The sequence below is a fragment of the Dasypus novemcinctus genome, chromosome 24 (assembly GCF_030445035.2).
Source record: "Dasypus novemcinctus isolate mDasNov1 chromosome 24, mDasNov1.1.hap2, whole genome shotgun sequence".
NCBI classification, from domain to species: domain Eukaryota; kingdom Metazoa; phylum Chordata; class Mammalia; order Cingulata; family Dasypodidae; genus Dasypus; species Dasypus novemcinctus.
This window is the reverse complement of record NC_080696.1, coordinates 33981568-34002228: the sequence shown is the minus strand read 5'-3', so window position 1 is coordinate 34002228 and position 20661 is coordinate 33981568. Positions and strand designations below refer to the sequence as shown.

The window sequence follows — 20661 nt, the reverse complement described above, 5'->3', positions numbered from 1 at the left end:
AGCTCTCTACATAAGCCACAACTCTCTGAAATGAGAAAGGCTACAAGATGATTGCATGTGAGATAGGTCTTATAAATCCAGACTCCAGAGCAGGCCTGGGCTTGATTTAACAGTACCCAAATCTCAGTCCATGACAAAATATGGCAGGACGTGTTGGTGAAAGGTAAATCTTTGGGGAGATTAACAAGGGACAAAGACTCCAAATTTTAAAAGACAACCAACTATAAATCACATTTAATGAACTAGAAGTTATCAAATATTGAGACCACCAAACAAGACTTCTCCCCAGACCTATAAAACAAAGGGAAAACAATATGACAAAGAGAAAAAAATTTCTGCTTCCATTTTTTTATCACTCATAAGATTCTGTCATATTGTAAAACAAGAGTGGAGTAAATTAATGTGAATGAAAGGCGTAGACTTCAGGGAAATACAAATCAAAACTAAAATGAATTACCATTTCACACCCATTAGAATGGTTAAATAACAGAAAATAAGTGCTGGCAAGGATGCAGAAAAATAGGAACCCTCATACATTGTTGGTGGGAAGTCTGGCAGTTGCTCAAAAAAGAATTACTATATCACCCAACTAGCAACATAGGTATAAACCCAGAATTTTTAAATTTTTAAGGAGGTACCAATGGGAAGCGGATGTGGCTCAAGCAATTGGGTTCCCATCTACCATACAGGAGGTCCAGGGTTCGATTCCTAGGGCCTCCTGATGAGAACAAGCTGGCCCGCATGGCATGCTCCCACACAGGAATGCTGGCCCCTCTCAGAGAGCTGGCACAGCAAGATGATGAAACAAAGAGAGACACAGAGGAGAGACAGTAAGAGACACAGCAGACCAGGGAGCTGAGGTGGCGCAAGACATGGAGCGCCTCTCTCCCACTCTGGAAGGTCCAGCATCGGTTCCTAGTGCTGCCTAAAGAGAAGACATGCAGACACAGAACACACAGCAAATGGACAAAGAAAGCAGAGAGGGAGTGCAAAAACAACAATAGGGGTAGGGAATAAATAAATAAATCTTTTTAAAAAATGTAATTACTGGGAAAAATTATTGGGATCTCAAGACATGGAAAGCAGGAGCTCAATCACTGAGCTACATCTGCTCCCCCCATTCAGAAGAATTGAAAGCAGGAACTCAGATAATTGCATACCAATGTTCACAGAAACTTTACTCATAACAGTCAAAAGGTGGAAGCAACCTAAGTGTTGGACAACAAAAGAACAAAATGTAAAAGTGATGTAAATACACAATGGGGGAAACGGACTTTGGCCCAGTGGTTAGGGCGTCCGTCTACCATATGGGAGGTCCGCGGTTCAAACCCCGGGCCTCCTTGACCCGTGTGGAGCTGGCCATGCGCAGCGCTGATGCGCGCAAGGAGTGCCGTGCCACGCAAGGGTGTCCCCCACGTGGGTGAGCCCCACACGCAAGGAGTGCACCCATAAGGAGAGCCGCCCAGCGTGAAAAGAAAGAGCAGCCTGCCCAGGAATGGCGCCACCCACACTTCCCGTGCCGCTGACGACAACAGAAGCGGACAAAGAAACAAGACGCAGCAAATAGACACCAAGAACAGACAACCAGGGGAGGGGGGGGAATTAAATAAATAAATAAATCTTTTTAATAAATAAATAAATAAATAAATACACAATGGAATATTATTCAGTCATAAAAAGGAATAAAGCTCTAATACATACTACAACATGGATGAACTTTGAAGATCTCATGTTGCATGAAATAAGCCAGATGAGAAGGGACCGATACAGTATGATTTCACCTATACGAAGTAACTACAATTCTATTTGCAAATTCATAGAAAGTAGATTATAGGTTACTAGAGGTAAGGGGAAGGGGGATTGGGGGGGTTAATGCTTAGTGGGTAGTTTCTGTTTGAGACGGAAAAGTTTTGGTAATGCATGGTGGTGATGATGGCAGCCCAACATTGTGAATGCAATTATTACCACTGAATTGTATACTTGAAACTGGTTAAAATGGGAAATTTTATATTGTATATATGTTACTCCAATAAAACTTTGGAGAAAAAAAACGTGAAAGCTTTTTAAATCAGATACTTTGACTTTTTTGTTATTTTGCTCAATACCTTCATTTTCCAGTCCCATGTTATTTCTACTTAAAGCAGTTCCTCTAATTTTCCAATGACACACATTTACAAACCAAATATTTTTTCATTATAAGATATCTTCACTAATTAATAATTTTATCAATATTTTATATGACCTAAAATATGTTAAGTTCTTTCGTAATAAATTTTTCTCTCCCGGGAGACAAAGAAGCAAAAAAGAAATACTAAGATGCATTGCACATTTTAGAAGTGCAGAGAACTCTCATCTCCTAAAAAGAGTGAAAATATAATCGTCAATAACTCAGGTTATTGAAAACAAAAAAACTGGGACAGTCATTAAGAAAAATCTCCTAAATAAACCTCTCCACAAAAATAATTTTCAAAAAAAGTTAAGTCCTACTTGAGACTAATTCAGGAATCACTAGCCCATCACAAGGAAATTCTGATCCCTAGAAAGAGGGAATGCTGCCAGAAAGGAACAACTCAGGTAGGTCAGGGCTGCAATTAATAAATACAATGAACTGCTCCAGGGAAGGCACCTCTCGTATCCCAACTTAGCAGCAATGCCAGAAAGTGTTCTTTCATCCTTTAACACTGTTGATTTTAAGATGTTAAAACTTGGACATTTCACTGTGCAAGAATAGCCAGAAACAGCAACTATATACAGCAGGCGAAACAGAGTTAGAAGTGAAGAATTTTACCTGTCTTTTATTACTGAAATAATGAAAATCCACTCATGATTGAAGTGATGAACGCACAATTATACGATTATACCAAATACCACTGATTGTACCCTGGCTGAATGGTATGTATTAATAAGTACCAATAAAACTGATTTGTTCAGAAAGAAAACTTGTATATTCCTAAACTCTATATAATTTGTCAAAAACTTTAAGATGCAATTTGATAGCCAAGAGAGGCATTTTCCTTTTCAAACAAGAAACATGATGGAAGTTACTAACTGTTGATACTGAATGGAACCCCTGGGTACTGGTATCTAAGGTCATACCTTTAGCTGGCAGCAAGTCGAGGTCAACAACCCAGCTTAGAGGACATTTTTAAAACAGTGCTCTTCCTCTACCACACCACACTGTCAAAGAGAACACCAGGCTCAAATGCCAAAGATTTCAAAAACCATGATTCACGAAAAAGCCAGATTCTCAATGTGGTCTGGCAGCTATTTTCTCATGTCACTTGCCCTCCCCCCAATAAAAAACACTTATTAAAGACAGGAAAAAGAAGTTAAAAATTCTTATTTTTTTAAAGTATTTTATTTCAATCTACATTGACTCTTACAATTATTACTTCCTCTCTCAAACTTTAAAGTTAACAGGGAGGGGAGTGCACACACAGGGGCAAGATGGGATAACCAATAGCTACCTGTAACAAACAAAACAAAAAAAAAACAAGAATAGCTTACTCCAATAAATCCAAGCAGGATTTAAAAATTGAAAATAAAAACAGCAGTAATAAATAACTATATATGTTTAACTCACATTTTATAAAAAAACATATCAAATACAAAAAAAAGAAAAGGTAACGTCAAGTTAGAAACTTAAGTAAAATGCTAAAATCCAAATGATCTTTTGGTTACCCTGGATATTAAAATCACCAGATCTACTTTAAAATATATAAATGTGCCTATGAAAATTATAAACATAAGCATGATAAAACAAGAAGCAAGCAAGAAAACAAAGAAATCTGAAGGTCACAAGATTAAATAAAGCTAAATCCTGACAGACACATTTAGATTCTTGCATTAAATGATGACTCATGGATGGATGTATAAGCAAAACTCTCCCTGTACTTTGCAGCCTGTGGGGAAAAAAGCCAAACATATGTGCTGAACCACTTGTACACAACCAAAAGTACACTTAGTAAAACACAAACATTCTGTAGAGTTGACTGGCTTCTCGAATGATTTCAACATGAGAACTTTTTCAAAAGTCTACATGCAGGGGAATGGGCATAGCTCAGTGGTTGAGTGCCTGCTTCCCATGTACAAGGTCCTGGGTTCAATCCCTGGTATGTCCTCAAGAGGAAAAAAAAAAGTTTACATGCAAAATATATGTAGCTAATGAGAAACAATGTGCTCTTCTTTAAACCAAAATACCTTTGAGTTGATGCAAATCAACCTCAGGGACAACATTTGCCCCAATTCTATACTCTCCAGTATTCTGTTGCCTTTTACAGACCTAAGTAACTTTTTCTGAACCAGAAGGGATGTTGGAGAAACCAACCACACTCGAGTCCTCAGTGAAATCAATGAAAAGCCCTGTCCTGCAGACATAAGTTGCAGGGCTTGGAGAAAGACACTGATCTCAACTCCCGGTCAATAGTCTCCCCACTACAGCACTGTCTCCCTCAATTATTTGAGGGACTCTAGCCATGCATTCCCTTCATATATTGAGTCTACTCATTTGTATGCTTAACCGCGGACTTGACTTTAATCATCTTCACTGCAATTTGTGAATACATCTTAGAAATTCATCTCTGCCCCACTGGAAAGTAGTTAACCATAAAGCCATTTGTTAAGACTTACCCTGAGAGACCAAATCTCACCTACTACAAGTTTCCCAAGTCTCATTCTACCACCAAACTGAAAGTCAAATTAAAAATACCAGTAAATGGAATAAATTACTCTGCCTCTTCTTTTTTATACCTACACCCCACCTATCTGCACCAACAGTTCCCACAGACTGAAAAGAAAAAAAAAAAAAAACACAAAAAAACAACAAAAAAAGAAAGTAACCAGGAAGAGGTTAAGGGAGAAATAAAAGTAAATAAGCTATAATGTAAACTATAGACCATGGTTAGTAGCAATGCTTCAATGTGCTCATCGATTTTAACAAAGCACCACACTATTGAAATGTTGTTAATGGAGGGACGTGAGGGAGGGGGAGGAGTGGGGTATATGGGAATACCCTATATTTCTGATGAAACATTTACGTAATCTAAAGCTTATTTAAAAATTAGAGATAAAAAATTTTAAAAAATTTTAAAAAAAATAAGGCAAGACATCTTATAGTATTCCAGACTGCTGACAGATCATTTTCTAATTCTAAACTATCTCTTGTAACCTGGTTTGCTTTTAAATGGTCACAGTACAAAGAACTGCCTCTCTCCACACTCCCACACTCAGGTTATGTATCTACAAAGGCTATTCATTTTACATTTCAGAACCTCAAAGCCTCCACTGCAAAGAAAATGCAAGTTCTTCAAATTTTAATTTCAAAAATACATATATCAAGATGTAAGGTCCTTAACTGATTGAATAGTCTAGAAATTTGACTCTACTGCTAGATCTGCTCATCTAGAAAAACAAATTAATACAGCAACCTGAATATAATCTCACTCAAAAGCAAAGTTTTTCAACTCCAAGAACTAAGGCAACATAACTTCCTAACGCAAATTAAACCAGAAACAAACAGACCTTCACAAATTATAGCTGCATAACAACCTCGTTAAAGTCACCTAGGTTAATGGTTCTCTTTACAGTCAAGTTCAATACAGAAGTACAGAATCCTTCCTTGGGCTTTCTTTTAGTGAAGGACTCGTCATACTGTTATATCCTCATGAGAAAAAAGCATCATGAAGATAAGAGAAATAAATATGAACTCGTCTCATTTAAAGTTTTATAAATTGAATTATGAATTTGGAAGTATGGAATATTCCTAATTTAAATCAAGGGCAACTGTAACAAACCAGCATAATGTCTGGTGATTTAGAGACACTGATAACAGACTTGAGTTCCGCTTGGTTCAAAGCAATTACTTCCATTCTTTCTGTTGACAGCAAGTCAGATTTAGGTTACCCCTACACACCAGCAAGCTAATCTGATTAGGCTGATGAGGCTTAAAGCCTTGGTTTTGTTAGCAGATCAAGCAATGAACCAAGTATGTTAATGTCATAAAAAAGAGCTTCTTATAACTAAATATTATAAAATAAACCTTAAAGAAAAACTTCTCTTTAGAGACACCATGGTAATAACAAAAGAAGAGAGCTTCCTTTTCACAATTTATAAAGCAAACAATGAAGAAAATGGAAGTTTCTTTTAAAGCAATTAATCTGAATCACTGATTCAGTCTTCATTAAAAAAAAGTGAAACATGTATTCAGACCTCAATTTAAGATAAAACAAGATGAAAATATAGTCTGTAGACTAAGGGGTTGGACTTATCAATACTGCCAAGCTCGAAAAGAAACATTAAAAGAAATTGCTACAGATTCTACAAAATATCCCAAGACTATCTTGAGGAATGCCCTCCTGCATCCTCAGGATACAAGTCTTGTCCTAAGCTTTTTCTAATCTGTAAACAGAATTTCAGACAGGATCTGAAGAACCTATGCCATAAATAATGTACTGTGCTTTCTGATATTTTTTTGTTAGCTCATTCTGATCCCAACAAGGACCCAGTGAGGGTGTGTCACACATCATCCTTTTTTTTTTTTTTTTTGAGGTACGGAGCCAGGGATTGAACCCAGGACCTTGTACGTGGGAAGCCAGCACTCAACCTCTGAGCCACATCAGCTCCCCTGAATTGGCTCCTTCACCTCTTTGCTTGTTTTTAGGAGGTACTGGTAACCGAACCCAGGACCTCCCATGTGGGAAGCAGGCGCTCAACTGCTTGAGCCACATCTACTCCCCATCATCCTCTTTTTTATAGGTAAAAACAAGAGGTCAATGAAGCCAACAATCACACACCTAGGAGGGACCTGCAAGGACTCAAATCCAATGTTCCCTCTGACAGAATTAGAAGCCGCAGATACATGGCAAAGCCCGGTATTTGAAGACATCAGGCTCTGGTTACATAAGGTAGGTACTAAAATGCAGATTTTCAATTTCCTGATTCAGAATTCTGGGGATAGATTCTGGAAATGTTATGTCAAACAAGTTCACCCGGTGATTTTGAGGCCCATCAGTTTGAGGAACACCAGTATGACTGAATCCTAAACCCAGATCTAGCTAAAGAACCCATTTGCATACTTATCCTCCATGCAACACAGAACTAGCCAAGCAAACCAAACAGCTTATTGAAGTTTACTGCACCAGTAAACCTAATCTGAATTAGTCACATCAGAAGACTATATGCCTCAGCCTAAAGAGCCAGATTAGTGGGCTTAGGTGAAAGGTACATAGAGCTTCACTCCTTACCTAGGTGACTTCTCAGTTGACATCACCCAACAGTATCTCCAAAACTCCATGCTTTCCTTGAGGTATCTTCTAGTAGATTACCTATACATATGGTGTCAAATTCCTTCTGAAGATGCGTAACATTTCAAGGAAGGTATCATAGCATTAACTTCTACAAGAAGTAACATGGGTATAACTCTAGTAAAAATCATGAAGTAGGGTTTACATATCATTCATAGTTGTGGCAGATGTTTTAAAGACCATATACAAATAACTACCTTCTGCCCATTTAATTTTAACTCACACTGAAAATGGAAGCAATCTTCTTTTGAACTCATTTCTAAAGGCACAAAATTTTAAAAGGTGGAAAAAACTATGGTGACAACTTTAGATTTTATAGATTAAGATTGTGTTCACTGCCTTTGAAATACACTACAAGAAAATAAATAAGTAAATAAATAAATATCTCCCATGGTCACTGTCCTGATGTGTTTTTAGGAAGTAAACAGCTGGATGAGGCTTCACCATAGTTGGGTCAAGACTCAGACTTCTGAGAGGAAACATCTCACAGCAATATGAGAATATAAAACAGCAAGGGCTAAGAAATATATTGTTAAGAATGAAGGCAACAGGAAGCAGCTTTAGAAATACACACATTTGAAAATCTGAAGATTTTAATAAGATCAGTCCTAATTTACAATAGAAGCAGAAATACCATTATCTCTTGAACCTAAAAGCATATAACCAGGGCAATACAAATTTCAGAAGACATGACACTCTTGAAATACAGAATTTTATTTAGAAACTGTTTTAAGTAGAAAAAAACCCTGTCAAGAAAGACCAGGTGGAAAATGGGTTCCCGATAAAATGGAATTTAGGGCAACAAAAGTCTAAAAGGCCACAAAAGAGAAACAGCACCACTGTCATCTGAACAATGGCTAGTTATTTGCATTTTTTTGGCATTGTTAATCACTGAATCTGGGTTTTCCTCTGAATTCCACACAGAGCATGCACTACACAACACTTTTATCATAAAATTCCCGCTTTCTACACACATTTTAGGACAAGCTATCACCAGAAACAAATCCGTACAAATACATCAGGGGCTGAACAATCTCAGTAGTGGGTGACACACATTTTGCAAAATTCTGCGAAACATAGGGACTGGATAGGCTGTGGGCAAAAGCAAATGAGGGAAAGTTAAGGAATGAAATATGTTAAATATTAATAATTAAGTCAGTCACGATACTGTATTTTCTGCAAAAGAAAATTAACATTTAGTAATACGCTAACGAATTTATCTCCAAAGAGATTAGTGCACTGGCAAAGCGTTCCAATAGCAGTGGAGAGCTGTGGACAGCAGGTACCGAAATCACCCCAGTCTTGCAGATCCAAGGTAGCAATGGCATTCACTGATCACTCCCTTTGCCAGAGGTCCAGAAAGAACTTGCAGCATGATCACCTGCCTGCTGTACTTCCACTCTAAGCAGCAAACGTTAAAGGAGCCAAAGAGGAGTCCCCAGTGGGCAAAGGGAGCAGAGAAGAGAAACATGTTAAATATTAAAGTAAAAGACAATAAAACGGGACACAACCCCCATTCAAATCCCAGAGATGTGGGCAAGTCCCCAGAAGTAGTTAAGATTTAAAAATTGGACATACCTCATTTCCTAAAAAACACTATACACAGAAATTCGGGGGATAATTGGAAATATAGTCAGAGAAATGCTCAATGAAAATCTAACTCTTTAACTCAAATATCTCAGGGTTGAAACACATCCTATATTCATCCAGGCAACAATGCCTCTTGCTTTTTTAGCAGAGATGCAATTGGTCAGTGACAGCAAATGATTTATAGAGCAACCTTCCTTTTGGGCCAATGTCTAGGCCTACGAGGATTCAAGCAGCCCTTCAAAGCCTTGTGAACAGGAGGTTCCAAAGGTTCCAAGGTCTGGCCCTTCCATCCTAAACACCATGTCAAACACATAAAATCTGTCATGTTACATTTTATATTCTGAAATACGGAAGCATATTTTAAATACTCTTAAGGCATTTATTTATTAAAACGTTCTTTGCCAAGATTTCACATTAGCTTAAAATTCAATTCAGTCTTGTTTTTTCTCTACTGAGGTCTCCACTTCAACATATTACATAAAAACACCTTCTCCAGCAATCAGTGTTTCCAGAGCCCCAAGGTCAGCCTCTTTGTTCCCCAGGTAAAACAACTAGATGTTAATACTGCTCTGCTACAAGGTAAAAGCTCCTAACTCATCTTAATGGAAAAGGAGTGAAACTTCTGCAAAGTGCACTTTTTAAGAGGTACTTTTTGCTTATGAAAAGAAACCAGTGAGTCCTCTAAGAATAAAAGGGAGTATTTTACAGTTAAGCACATGATTTGGAGTGAAGAATTCAGATGTTGCTCTGCTGGTCCAGGTTGTTAATACTCTTCTTGTTCCTCCTGGGGGCCCCCTTCATCAGGTATCACAAAGCCTTCCTACAATGGGAAAATGAGAGGGAAAACCATTACTCAAGGCTGAATGAAGGACCAGTTTCTACTGTGGTTTCATGTTCCTCACTTAACCTCCCAAAGCCAAAGGTTCTTCCTGTCTCTACCACGAACCTGGCATTTACTCACACAGGCCGGATGACCACTATTTTACTTCTTAAGACAGTGGAATCGCATCTCACAAAAGGCAAAAACTAAGCACAACCAAATTTACCCTCAAGCTTCTACAAGTGATGGATATGTACACATTGTCTTGATTATATAATGTCTTAATTATGGAAATGATTTCACACATCAAGTTATCAAACTGTATACTTTACATATGTGCAATTTATTATGTCAGTTAAACCTCAATTAAGTTGCTTTAAAAAAAAAGCAAGAAAATTTATCCTCAAAAATCCCAAAGTCACCAATAAAGTTTGGTACTATATTATCTCCACTCAATAAATTCAATATGGCCAGCTTTTCCTTTATGCATTCCTTTGGCTGAGCTCCAGAAGTAGTTGGCATGCATTTAGGAACCATGCTTAACCAAAAACACAAGCAACAGCAACACTGGCCCAACGTCATTGGCATGGGAAAACTGAGCATTTAACAAAAGAGAAGATTCACAGCTTTCTCCTCATGCTCACTCCAGGGCAATCTGAAATGTACTTAGTGCAGGGAATTATATTACTGTACCATAAAAATCACGCTTCTCCTTCCAACACCCATCTTTCAAAAAACACAAAACTGAATCTCTTTGACTGAATTTACTTAGGTGACTCCACTTAAAATAATACTCAGACTTGACCAAGTTATTTGGCAGGACCCCTATCTTTACTACCTGTTTTCAATTTTCTATCACAGGACTAAGTTAAGGATTTACTGAACAAATTATCAACTTTTCTGTCATGTGTCTTATTCACCCAAAATTCCCAAGATAGGTTTAGAGAACAGTGATAAGAACAGCATTAATATTACCATATTTGTACAGGGCTACACAAACTATAAAATACTCAGACATATACTCTAATTTGATCCTACACAAAGTGGACACATTAAGATCTGAAATCCTAAATCTAGAAAAAACCAGTCATCCCAGATCAGCTTACATGTGATTAATATCAGCAGATTCAGTAATATGCATGGATCCAAAGAAACATGACCACAAAGCATTTTGAGGGAATGGAAACCATGGGAGCTTCTGGAAAGGAGGAGCAAAGTAGGTCAGGCTGGGACCCTGAGAAAACGGAGGCAGCACTTGAAGCTGAGGAGCTTCAGCTGCAGATAGAGAACTGGGATGGTTAGCAGTCCTGGGTAACAGCATTTTGTGGCACTCGCTATCTACCAATGGCCACTATCTACAGAAGTAGGGCAAGCCAGTCACCTGACTTGTCCTATTCCTGCCTCAAAGACATCAAGGCAGAAGATGACGACTTTTGATGAATGCTTCACTGGAATATGACAAGCATCAGCACAGTCTACCAAACCAACCACATCAATTTATTTTCCCTTAGGTTGCAAAATGGAAAGAAAATATCCTCGTGTCAACACGTACGTCTGTAGCATAAAGAATGTCCACAATCCTCTGCAATACAGGGTCATTTTCCCCCTCATTCTCCTGGCAAATCAATTCAATATTCCGTAGTTTTCCAAAGTAGAAATCTCTCTCCTTCTCCAAATCTTCGACGTTAAGTTTTAATATGTTGACCTGCAAAAGACATTAGAAAAGATAAGACACCTGCATTGGTATACCAGTAACATATCAGATAGACTTCTAACCCAAAAGAAAACGTGGTCTCTGACCAAATTCTCTAACACCAGCACAAACCAACTTTAGTTTAATGTCTATTTTCTTCAGGCCCAAATAATAGGAATTTGTTCACAGCAAACTTGACTATAATAGCTCCCAAGTAATGGCAGATTAAATCTTGAAATATGCTGGACCTTCTGAGGTAAGGATCAAAGGAAAAAAAAAAAAAAATAGGGGATCCTGAAACAAATACAGTACAACACACAGCCCAGTCTCACAATGTAGTAGACAATCACAAACTGAGTCCCTAACTAGGGACTGGTCAATCTAGTCCAGGTCTGATTGTATGTGGAGGTCAACTGAAATAGAGAGGGTCTAGTCCAGGGGGAATAATGGAATAGGGTAGAAATGGTAAACCAGGAGGGGAAAATTCTCTAAATGTGCCTAATACTAACCAAAAATGACTAGGACTGAGGGAGGCCTGGACAACAAAAACTCACAGGTTCTTTCTCCCTCCCCATAGCTGGAGGTGGGGGCTATCAAAAAAACACAAAAAAAAACAGCAATCTCTAAAGAGAGTATCTTGGTACCTGTCTCTCCCGCACAGGATCTTCAGAAGGGAGAGAAGGCAGCAGAAAGAGGGAATAGTTGCAACCATATTCCACTGCTAGCTCCATAGGGCATCTCACTGGCTCACCATGCATTCTGAAGGATCCGCCAAGAGCTCCACTGAGGGGCTATAATTCCCACAAAGGGACTACAAAAAATAAATCTCAATGCTTAGGCCAGAATTCTATCTAGTCAAGAGTAATAAAAGTTAAAACAAATCTCACTGTCCTTTGTGTATTTTAACCATGGTGCATCTTCATTCCAAAGTATTCAAATTTATGACAAATGAATTCAATTTTACTCTTACTGAAAGCAAACCACATGGCATACAATGAGACATAAAACCCTCAAAACACTTTCAAGCTAGGGCCATAGAGCAACATGGAAAGTCAAGCCAGGAATTCAAAGGGGCAGCAGCTGAAAAGTGTGGGTAGCAAGGAATTCTGAGTTAAAAGGCACTAGGCTATGATGTGGACCATTAACTATGAGGTGCAGCGATGCCCAGAGATGTACTTACCAAATGCAATGGATGTGTCATGATGATGGGAGAGAGTGTTGCTGTGGGGGGAGTGGGGGTTGGGGGCGGTGGGGTTGAATGGGACTTCATATTTTTTGAATGTAATATTTTTTAAAAAATGAATTAAAAAAAATGTTTTGCAAAAAAAAAAAGAAAAAAGGCACTAGGGAAATAATCTAATTCAACCTTCTGAACCTAAGCTGTGAAAACTACAGCTAACAAGCTCACAGTCCAGTAAAGAAACCAGACCTAACAAAGGGGATTAAATCCTGTCCCACAGTGGAAGGATGCTCCCTATTCTTAACCTGCAGTCAAGAAGCACCCAGAGTTGAAGCAACATATGACTGAGACCAACATGCCAAATTTGTCAAAGATCTAACTAAAAGTTCATCATTAAAGTCTTCAATAGATCAAACCAGTCAAGATTCTAGACCATCTTCCACTATTCATTCATCAACCACAGAAATCGCACCCCACCCCCGAGACGGCTCCCTCAGATGTTTTGTTCATTGTCTGCTCGTTGTTTTGCCTTTTTTAAAGATTTATTTTATTTATTTCTCCCCGCTCCCTCTTGTTTGCACTTGCTTTGTCTGTCTTCCTTGTTTCTTTAGGAGGCACCAGGAACAAAACACAGGAACTCCTATGTGAGAGGAAGGTGCCTAATCATTTGAGCCACCTCCATTCCTGGCTTTTTGGGGTCTCTCATTATGTTTTTCTTCGTGTCTCTTGTTGCGTCATACTGTTGTGTCAGCTTGCCACGCCTGCCCATCGTGCCAGCTCTGCCTTCTTTAGGAAGCACTGGGAACCAAACCAGGGATCTCCCTTGTGGTAAGCAGAAGCTCAATCACTTAACCCACAACCACTTTCCTGCTCACTGTTTTTGCTCGATGTCTGCTTGTTTGTCTTCTTAAAGGAGGCATAGGGAACCAAACCCAGGACCTCCCATGTGGGAGGTGGGTGCCCAATTGCCTGAGCCATATCAGTTCCCAGAAGTCACTTTTAAAAATAGTCAATAACATAATACCATCGCCTGGTGGCCAATAAAACTAAACCACGCACTTCCCCCATTATCCCCACCCTTGCTTTTGCTGCTGCTTGATGTCTTCCCTTAAACCATCAGCTAGCCCCAAAGTAGGATAGAGAAGGGTATAGAAGGAAAAGAGTTGACCAACCCCAGCTATAGGAAGCTGCCTCCAAGCATCAGTTTCACAGTCCAAGAGGCATGGAATAGGCCTTCTAACCATGTGCCTGGTGGCAACACGGTGGAAAAGAAAGCCAAAAAAGTTTTAAGAAAGAATACTAGATTAGAGAGTTCACCTGGACATCCATGTTTTACTAGTGCCACCCTCACAAACCCAACTAAACACTTCACTGGCCTACAAATCAAGGGCACCAAAGCAGCTATTCAACCTTCTGGATTCCCCCAGGAAGCCAAAGTACATTCCTTCAGGGAAGGGAACACCTTATGACTTTATGCCTAAATATCTATGTATCCTGCTTTTTAGGAACAAATTATATACAGGCATACATCTGTTACAAGTGATCTGTTCTCAGCAAAAGATAAATTACTGAAGAATAACACATTAAGAAATCAAATATTAAGAGGCCATGTATTAATGCCACTGAATTGTACACATGAAAATGGTAAAAAAAAAATACTTTTTTTAAAAAAAGGACAACACATTTAACTCACAAGTCCGAGAGTAACTGTGTTAAATTTTAGTCTTACTTCCTCAACAAGTCCAAAAACTCAAACCACAAGAACACTGTCTTCTATTACCATTCTGTAAAACCTAGTAAACTGCTATACCCACAATAAATACTCAATAAACTAGGTCACTGGCTTTCACCTGGCACTTCCCTAAGTGCTTATTTATGAGATTACAAACAATCTGTCACTAGTGATCAAGTTACTCTTAGAACTTCTCTTATAGTAAAACAATAGCTACATACCTAAGAAGCATAAGAAGAATGCTTTGGACCTGCACTGCCCAACACGGTAGCCACAAGCCACATGCGGCTATTGAGCACTTGCAATGTGGCCAGTGTGAGTTAAGTGTAAAATATATATTAGATTCCAAATATCTACTTACTATGAGTCTTCAAGTGTAAAATATCTCAATGATAATTATTTATATTGATTACATGTTGAAATGATAATGTGATAATGTGTTATTAAAATTCATTTTACCAATTTCTTTTTTATTTTTTAAATACAGAAACTAGGAATTTTTAAGTAACGTGGCTCAAATTTCTGGTTTGCATTCTATTTCTATTAGACAACACTGCTGTGTAAAATCAACTAAAAGTAAACTTCTCCACCACAACATGAGAATATGGAATCCTTGTAGATTTCCCAAGAATATGAACCACGACAAAGTAATCCGTTTACAACCCATTGTTTTTTTCTTAGCAAAATAGGCCCTCCTGGCTCCATTTACTGTATTAGCCACATCTCCTAGACCTACACATCAAGGGTCACAAATTCAAAAACTTTCCAAAATAGAAAGATCATGTAAATGAGCCAAGAAAGGTATAATAATAGGGTGAGGTAAAAACTTTCAGCAATGTGGACAGGGTCTAATATCTTTCATATTAACAAAAAAAAAAAAAATTGTGCAGGGCAAACAAAGAACTTCTCTGGACTGACTGGTTATGAGCATTTGATCCCAGTGTTCCAGGCTCAAAGAAGTACTTGGTCAGGGCACTTCCAGCCCGGGCTGTCACCTTAGCCTACCACCCTTCCACAGTAAACCATATCTTACTCCCTTCTTACCCCACCTCACTTCAGAATCCTTGTCACAAAGCACTGCTGAAGACAGACAACCACAGAGTCCAAACCCTCTACTTCTCTTCAAGGCTACAAACCTCCAGCCACAACTGACCATCCAAATGAGCCAATTCTGAGCACCCACTCAGGGAAGATCCCTAGACTCCAACTACATCCTCCTTCTTCCCATGCCACCCTGCTCCTCTACTCATCTAGAAACTGGTCACAGGTTGCTACCAAGAAGTTTTGGCCAACTACATCGAAAGCCCCTACCAGGCCTAGACCACGTCTTCTGTACCTTGGTATTCTCCCCACTGCTTAGCAATGATCTGCCCAGAACAAGCCTTTGATAATCACTTGGTGAATGATTACAACTTCTCATGGTTGTTGCAAGGTAAAGGAGAACCACCTCTATTATCTTAGATAAGACACACAACTTCCTCCACTCTACTCCCCCACTCAGCAATGACTGACCTAGGCTCTGAGGCAAGATATGCCTGTATAAATCCCAGCTCAATGGACTTAGATGTGATCTTTGTCCACAAGTCTCTCCTGTTACTTTTACCGGAACTGTAGTTGGTGCCGGGGTTTAGTTTATACCCAGGGGACCTGAATCTCTGGACTGACCATGTGATAGCCAGGCCCTGAGCCTCAACAGACTTGCATCTCCTACACTCTGGTTTATTGGACTTACCCCACTAAGCTAACATGGAGGTGAAGAAGGTCAACCACCACACCAGGGAGCCAAGAGTGCCTACAACTGAAAGCAGGAGAATTGCATCCAGCATCCATGTGGAATCTAAGCCCCCTCTTGATATAGATGTGGAGTGGACACAACCATTCTAAGGTCCACAAGATGGAGGAATAGAGTATGGATTAGAGTGGACTTACTCATATTCTATTCATGAACTATTGTGATTAATAATCGAAGAAAATGTGGCATTGGTGTGGAGAAAGTGGCCATGGTGGCTGCTGGGGTTAAGAGATGTGATGTGGGGGCATTTTCGGGGGTTGGAGCTGTCCTGGGTGGTGCTGCAGGGACAGTTCCGGACATTGTATGTCCTCCCATGGCCCACTGGGTGGAACGTGGGAGAGTGTGGGCTATGATGTGGACCAATGACCATGAGGTGCAGCGGTGCTCAGAGATGTATTCACCAAATGCAATGAATGTCTCAAGATGATTGAGGAGGTTGTTGTTATGGGAGGAGGAGTGGGGTGAGGGGGGTTGGGGGGTATATGGGGACCTCATATTTTTTTAATGTAACATTAAAAAAATAAAGACAAAAAAAAAATCCCAGCTTAAGGTATTTAACCTCTCTGAGCCACACTGTCCTCATTAAAACCTCACAGCAGGAAAGAGATGTGGCTTAAGCAATTGAGCTCCCTCCTACCACATGGGAGGTCCTGGGTTCGGTTCCAGGTACCTCCTAAAGATGAGGAGCAAGACAGCGAGCTGATGCAACAAGCTGGTGCAGTAAGCTGACACAACAAGATGATGCAACAAGAGACACAAAGAAGAAAACATAATGAGAGACACCAAAGAACAAGGAGCAGGGGTGGCTCAAGTAATTAGGCACCTCCCTCCCTCATGGGAGGTCCCAGGTTCAGTTTCTGGTGCCTCCTAAAAAAAAAAGGAAGACAAACACACAATGACAAGCGAGCACACAAACAATGAGGGGGTGAGGAGAAATATATCTTTAAAAAAAACCCTCACAAGATTGCTGCAAAAGTAAAATTAAAATGTTAACTGTGGGAAGCAGATGTGGCTCAACCAGTTGGGCACCTGCCTACCACATGGGAGGTCCCAGGTTCAGGTTCCAGTGCCTCTAAAGAAGATAAGCTAGACATCACAACCACCACAATGAGCCAGACGCATAAATGAGCAGGTGCCACAAGCCAGCAGATGCCGCAACCCACAGGCAGAGGATGTGGCTCAGGCCGTTAAGCACTCGCCTCCCACATGGGCAGTCCTGGGTTTGGTTTCCAGTGCCTCTTGGAGAAGCAAGCAAACAATCCACAGACATATAAGAGAACCATTGGGGGGGGGGGTGTTTAAAAAAAAAAGATAATTTTTTTTTTTAAGTTAGCAGTTTTTGTTAAAATATTGTATGAAATATTTTACTATTTCATACACAAGCCAAAAATAATCTGATGCCTGTAAACTTTTACTGAATACTTCAGAATCTGTTCTGCTCTTCTATCTAGACCAAGAACACTAAAAATCATATCCCTAAAAACTGGAATTAAGAGAATCAACCAAAAGCAAACAACAATACAACCATTAAGGACTAAGGAAAAAATTTAAATTTCTAAAATTTGTTCTGATTCAGAGATTTCTGACAAGTACTTTAAGATTATTTAACTGGGAAGTGGACTTGGCCCAGTGGATAGGGCGTCCATCTCCCACATGGGAGGTCCGCAGTTCAAACCCTGGGCCCCCTTGACCTGTGTGGAGCTGGCCCATATGCAGTGCTGATGCGTGCAAGAAGTGCCGTGCCATGCAGGGGTGCCCCCTGCGTAGCGGAGCCCCACATGCAAGGAGTACGCCCTGTAAGGAGAGCCGCCCAGCGCGAAAGAAAGTGCAGCCTGCCCAGGAATGGCGTCGCACACACAGAAAGTTGACGCAGCAAGATGACACAACAAAAAGAAAACACAGATTCCCATGCCGCTGACAACAACAGAAGCGGACAAAAAAAGAGCACAGAGCAAACACAGAGAGAACAGACGACTGGGGTGGCGGGGGTAGGAGAAAGAAATAAATAAAACAAATCTTTAAAAAAAAAATTATTTAACTAATCCCAAAAACACTAGACAGTTCAAATCACTGAACTATTAGACACAGAACAGCAATAGATTTTCCATACCAGTTGTACTCTCAACTCAACTCTCCAGTGAACCCAGGATTCAGCACAGAGCCTAGGGAATGCTTTTCTATTATTTTACAGAAAGAGAACCCTCCTTTATCTTTTGTTAGAGCAAAAATTCAAGAGACAATCTCTGGAATCCCACAAATCTCTAATAGTGCACCAGAAATATCTGATTATAATTATATAGATCATAACCTATGGGCAAGTTTCCAAACACAGGTTTCTGTCAAACTAATAGCTTTCAGAAATGCCTCGACTCTCCTCTTCCTCCTCCACATACAAGCCCATGCTCCACGCAGTGCATGGCCAGCAGACCAGGCGGGTCTTAATAACATAACACGGACAAATCTCCTCTGGTCAGTGCAGCAAGCATCCTTTCCCCTGAAGTGACACTTGTCTTGGACATAGGAGTTGCCTACCTGCTGCATCAATTCAGCTGCTTCATCATCCCCATTTCCTACACCAGGATTCTTTCTCACCACACCTGGGCCAGCCTTAGGAGTTGCAGTAGTTCTCTGTGTTGATATGGGCCTCTGTGGAGCTGAAAAAGGAAGAGAGGTTTTTTGAGGTGAGAAATTTCAAAGAGAAAAAAGAATTTACAAGACGACAGTGGAGGCTGTGACAAATTGCCTCCCACAGGTATTCAGTGAAGGGAAACAAAGCTAGAGAACCCCAGCATACAAAACAACAACTCCACGTTTGCCTAAAATGGTTTCCAGTCCTAACAGCAGAGTTAAGTACTAATTTTAGCCACAATCTCTTGTGCTGGGAATAAGTCCTTCCATGGGATCTTTCCTCCACTGGAGTGAAAAGGACTAACTTCAAGAGGTACAGTTGTTCTGTTGCACACTAGATGATCTACTAGCCCAACTAAAAGAAAATTTACACCCAGCAGTGAGTTCACAGGCCCTGCTGTTGCCAGGTACCCACGGTTCTCTATCCGGAAAGTAAAATGTCACCTAACTCATACTTCAAGATCCTGGGATTGGGAAGGGGGAAAGACTCTATAAGGGCAGCAGAGTCTGTTCTTACCACTAATTACTTCAAACCCATATCTTTGCTCACCTTGTAGAAGGTGTTTAGAAGGGTTGAGAGAAAAGCATCCAACTGATTAGTACTTACAGACTTCTCTAAGTAATAATAGCCAAAAAAGGCAAAGACAAGGAAAAAGTAGTAAAGGTACCAACTTATCTACAAGTTAAAATAATCAAAGTGGCCTACCTTCAAAATAAATGTAATATTGACCGTTTTATTCATTCATTCAGCCATTATTTAGTAAAGCTTCTGCTATATGCCAGGCTTAAAAATATCGGATCATCCTGACACCACAAACTCAATGACACTAAGGTAACAGACATTTCCTCTGGATGGCTCTTCCTAGCATATGCTTACCTGGAGAACTAAATGGTTAATGTTAGTCTCAACTTCACTGTGAGCAGCATAAACGAAACCTGATACTGAGAGTTATCCAAACAGTTCCCCATTTTAAACAGCTAAGAAATAAAAGTACTAATTTCTGGAGATAATGAAATCCTCCTACAGTGTTGTTAAGAATGTAAAATGGAATGGTGCAGTCACTCCGGAAAACACTGACGTAGTTTCGCAAAAAGATTAAACAGAGTTATACAACCCAGCAACTCCACTCCTATGGATATATCCAAAAGAAATGAAAATATATACCATACAAAATCTTGTATACAAATTGTCTTAGCAATATTATTCATAAAGGCCAAAAACATGGAAAACAACCTAAATGCCCATCAACTAATAAAGAGACAAATAAAATGTGGTATAGCCACACAAAAGAATATTATTCAGCAATAAAAAGGAAAGAAGTTTTGGTAATGGATGATGGTGACAGTAGCAGAAAACTCTGAATGTAATTAACACCACCGAATTATGTATCTGAATGTGGTTAAAAAAGGAAATTTGGGGTTATATATGTTACTAAAATAAAAGTTTAAAAACAAACAAGAAGAAAAAAAGAATGAAGTACTAATACATACTACAACATGGATGAACTTTGAAAACATTATGCTAACTAAAAAATGGCAGGTGCAAAAAAAACAAAGATTCATGAAATTTCATGTCCAGAAAAGGAAATATAAAGAGATGGGAAAGCTGCCTGGGGCTGGGGATGAGCTGGGATCTGAAGGAAAATTGGAAGTGACTGCTAATGGGCACAAGTTGTTTTTTTTTTAATAGGTGATGAAAATGTTCTAAAATTGATTGTGGTGATGGTTGCACAACTCAATATTCTAAAAACCACTGAATTATACACTTCTAAGTGGGTGAATTATATACATGAATTAGAGATCTTGATAAAGCTGTTAAAAGCAGAAAAAAGAACGCAATGCCCCTCTCTATCTACCTGATCAGCCTCTCTCAACATATGAGACCGTAATACTCTTGCCACCTTTTAGAAATGCCACCTTCTAGA

General features: G+C 39.5%; 1 protein-coding gene across 4 annotated transcripts in view; it reads right to left on the bottom strand.

Moving 5' to 3' along the window:
* Positions 1-7999: 7999 nt before the first annotated feature.
* The window catches only part of MAPRE1 (microtubule associated protein RP/EB family member 1), a 34302-nt gene continuing 21640 nt past the window's right edge, over positions 8000-20661 (bottom strand). For all 4 annotated transcript variants that reach the window (XM_058286901.2, XM_058286903.1, XM_058286902.2 and 1 more), the window contains 3 exons: positions 18641-18762; positions 11264-11416; positions 8000-9711 (listed from right to left, as the gene is read on the bottom strand). In XM_058286901.2, coding sequence (XP_058142884.1) covers positions 9655-9711; positions 11264-11416; positions 18641-18762 — 332 coding nt within the window. In that variant the 3' untranslated portion in view covers positions 8000-9654. The remainder of the gene's footprint in view (positions 9712-11263; positions 11417-18640; positions 18763-20661) is intronic.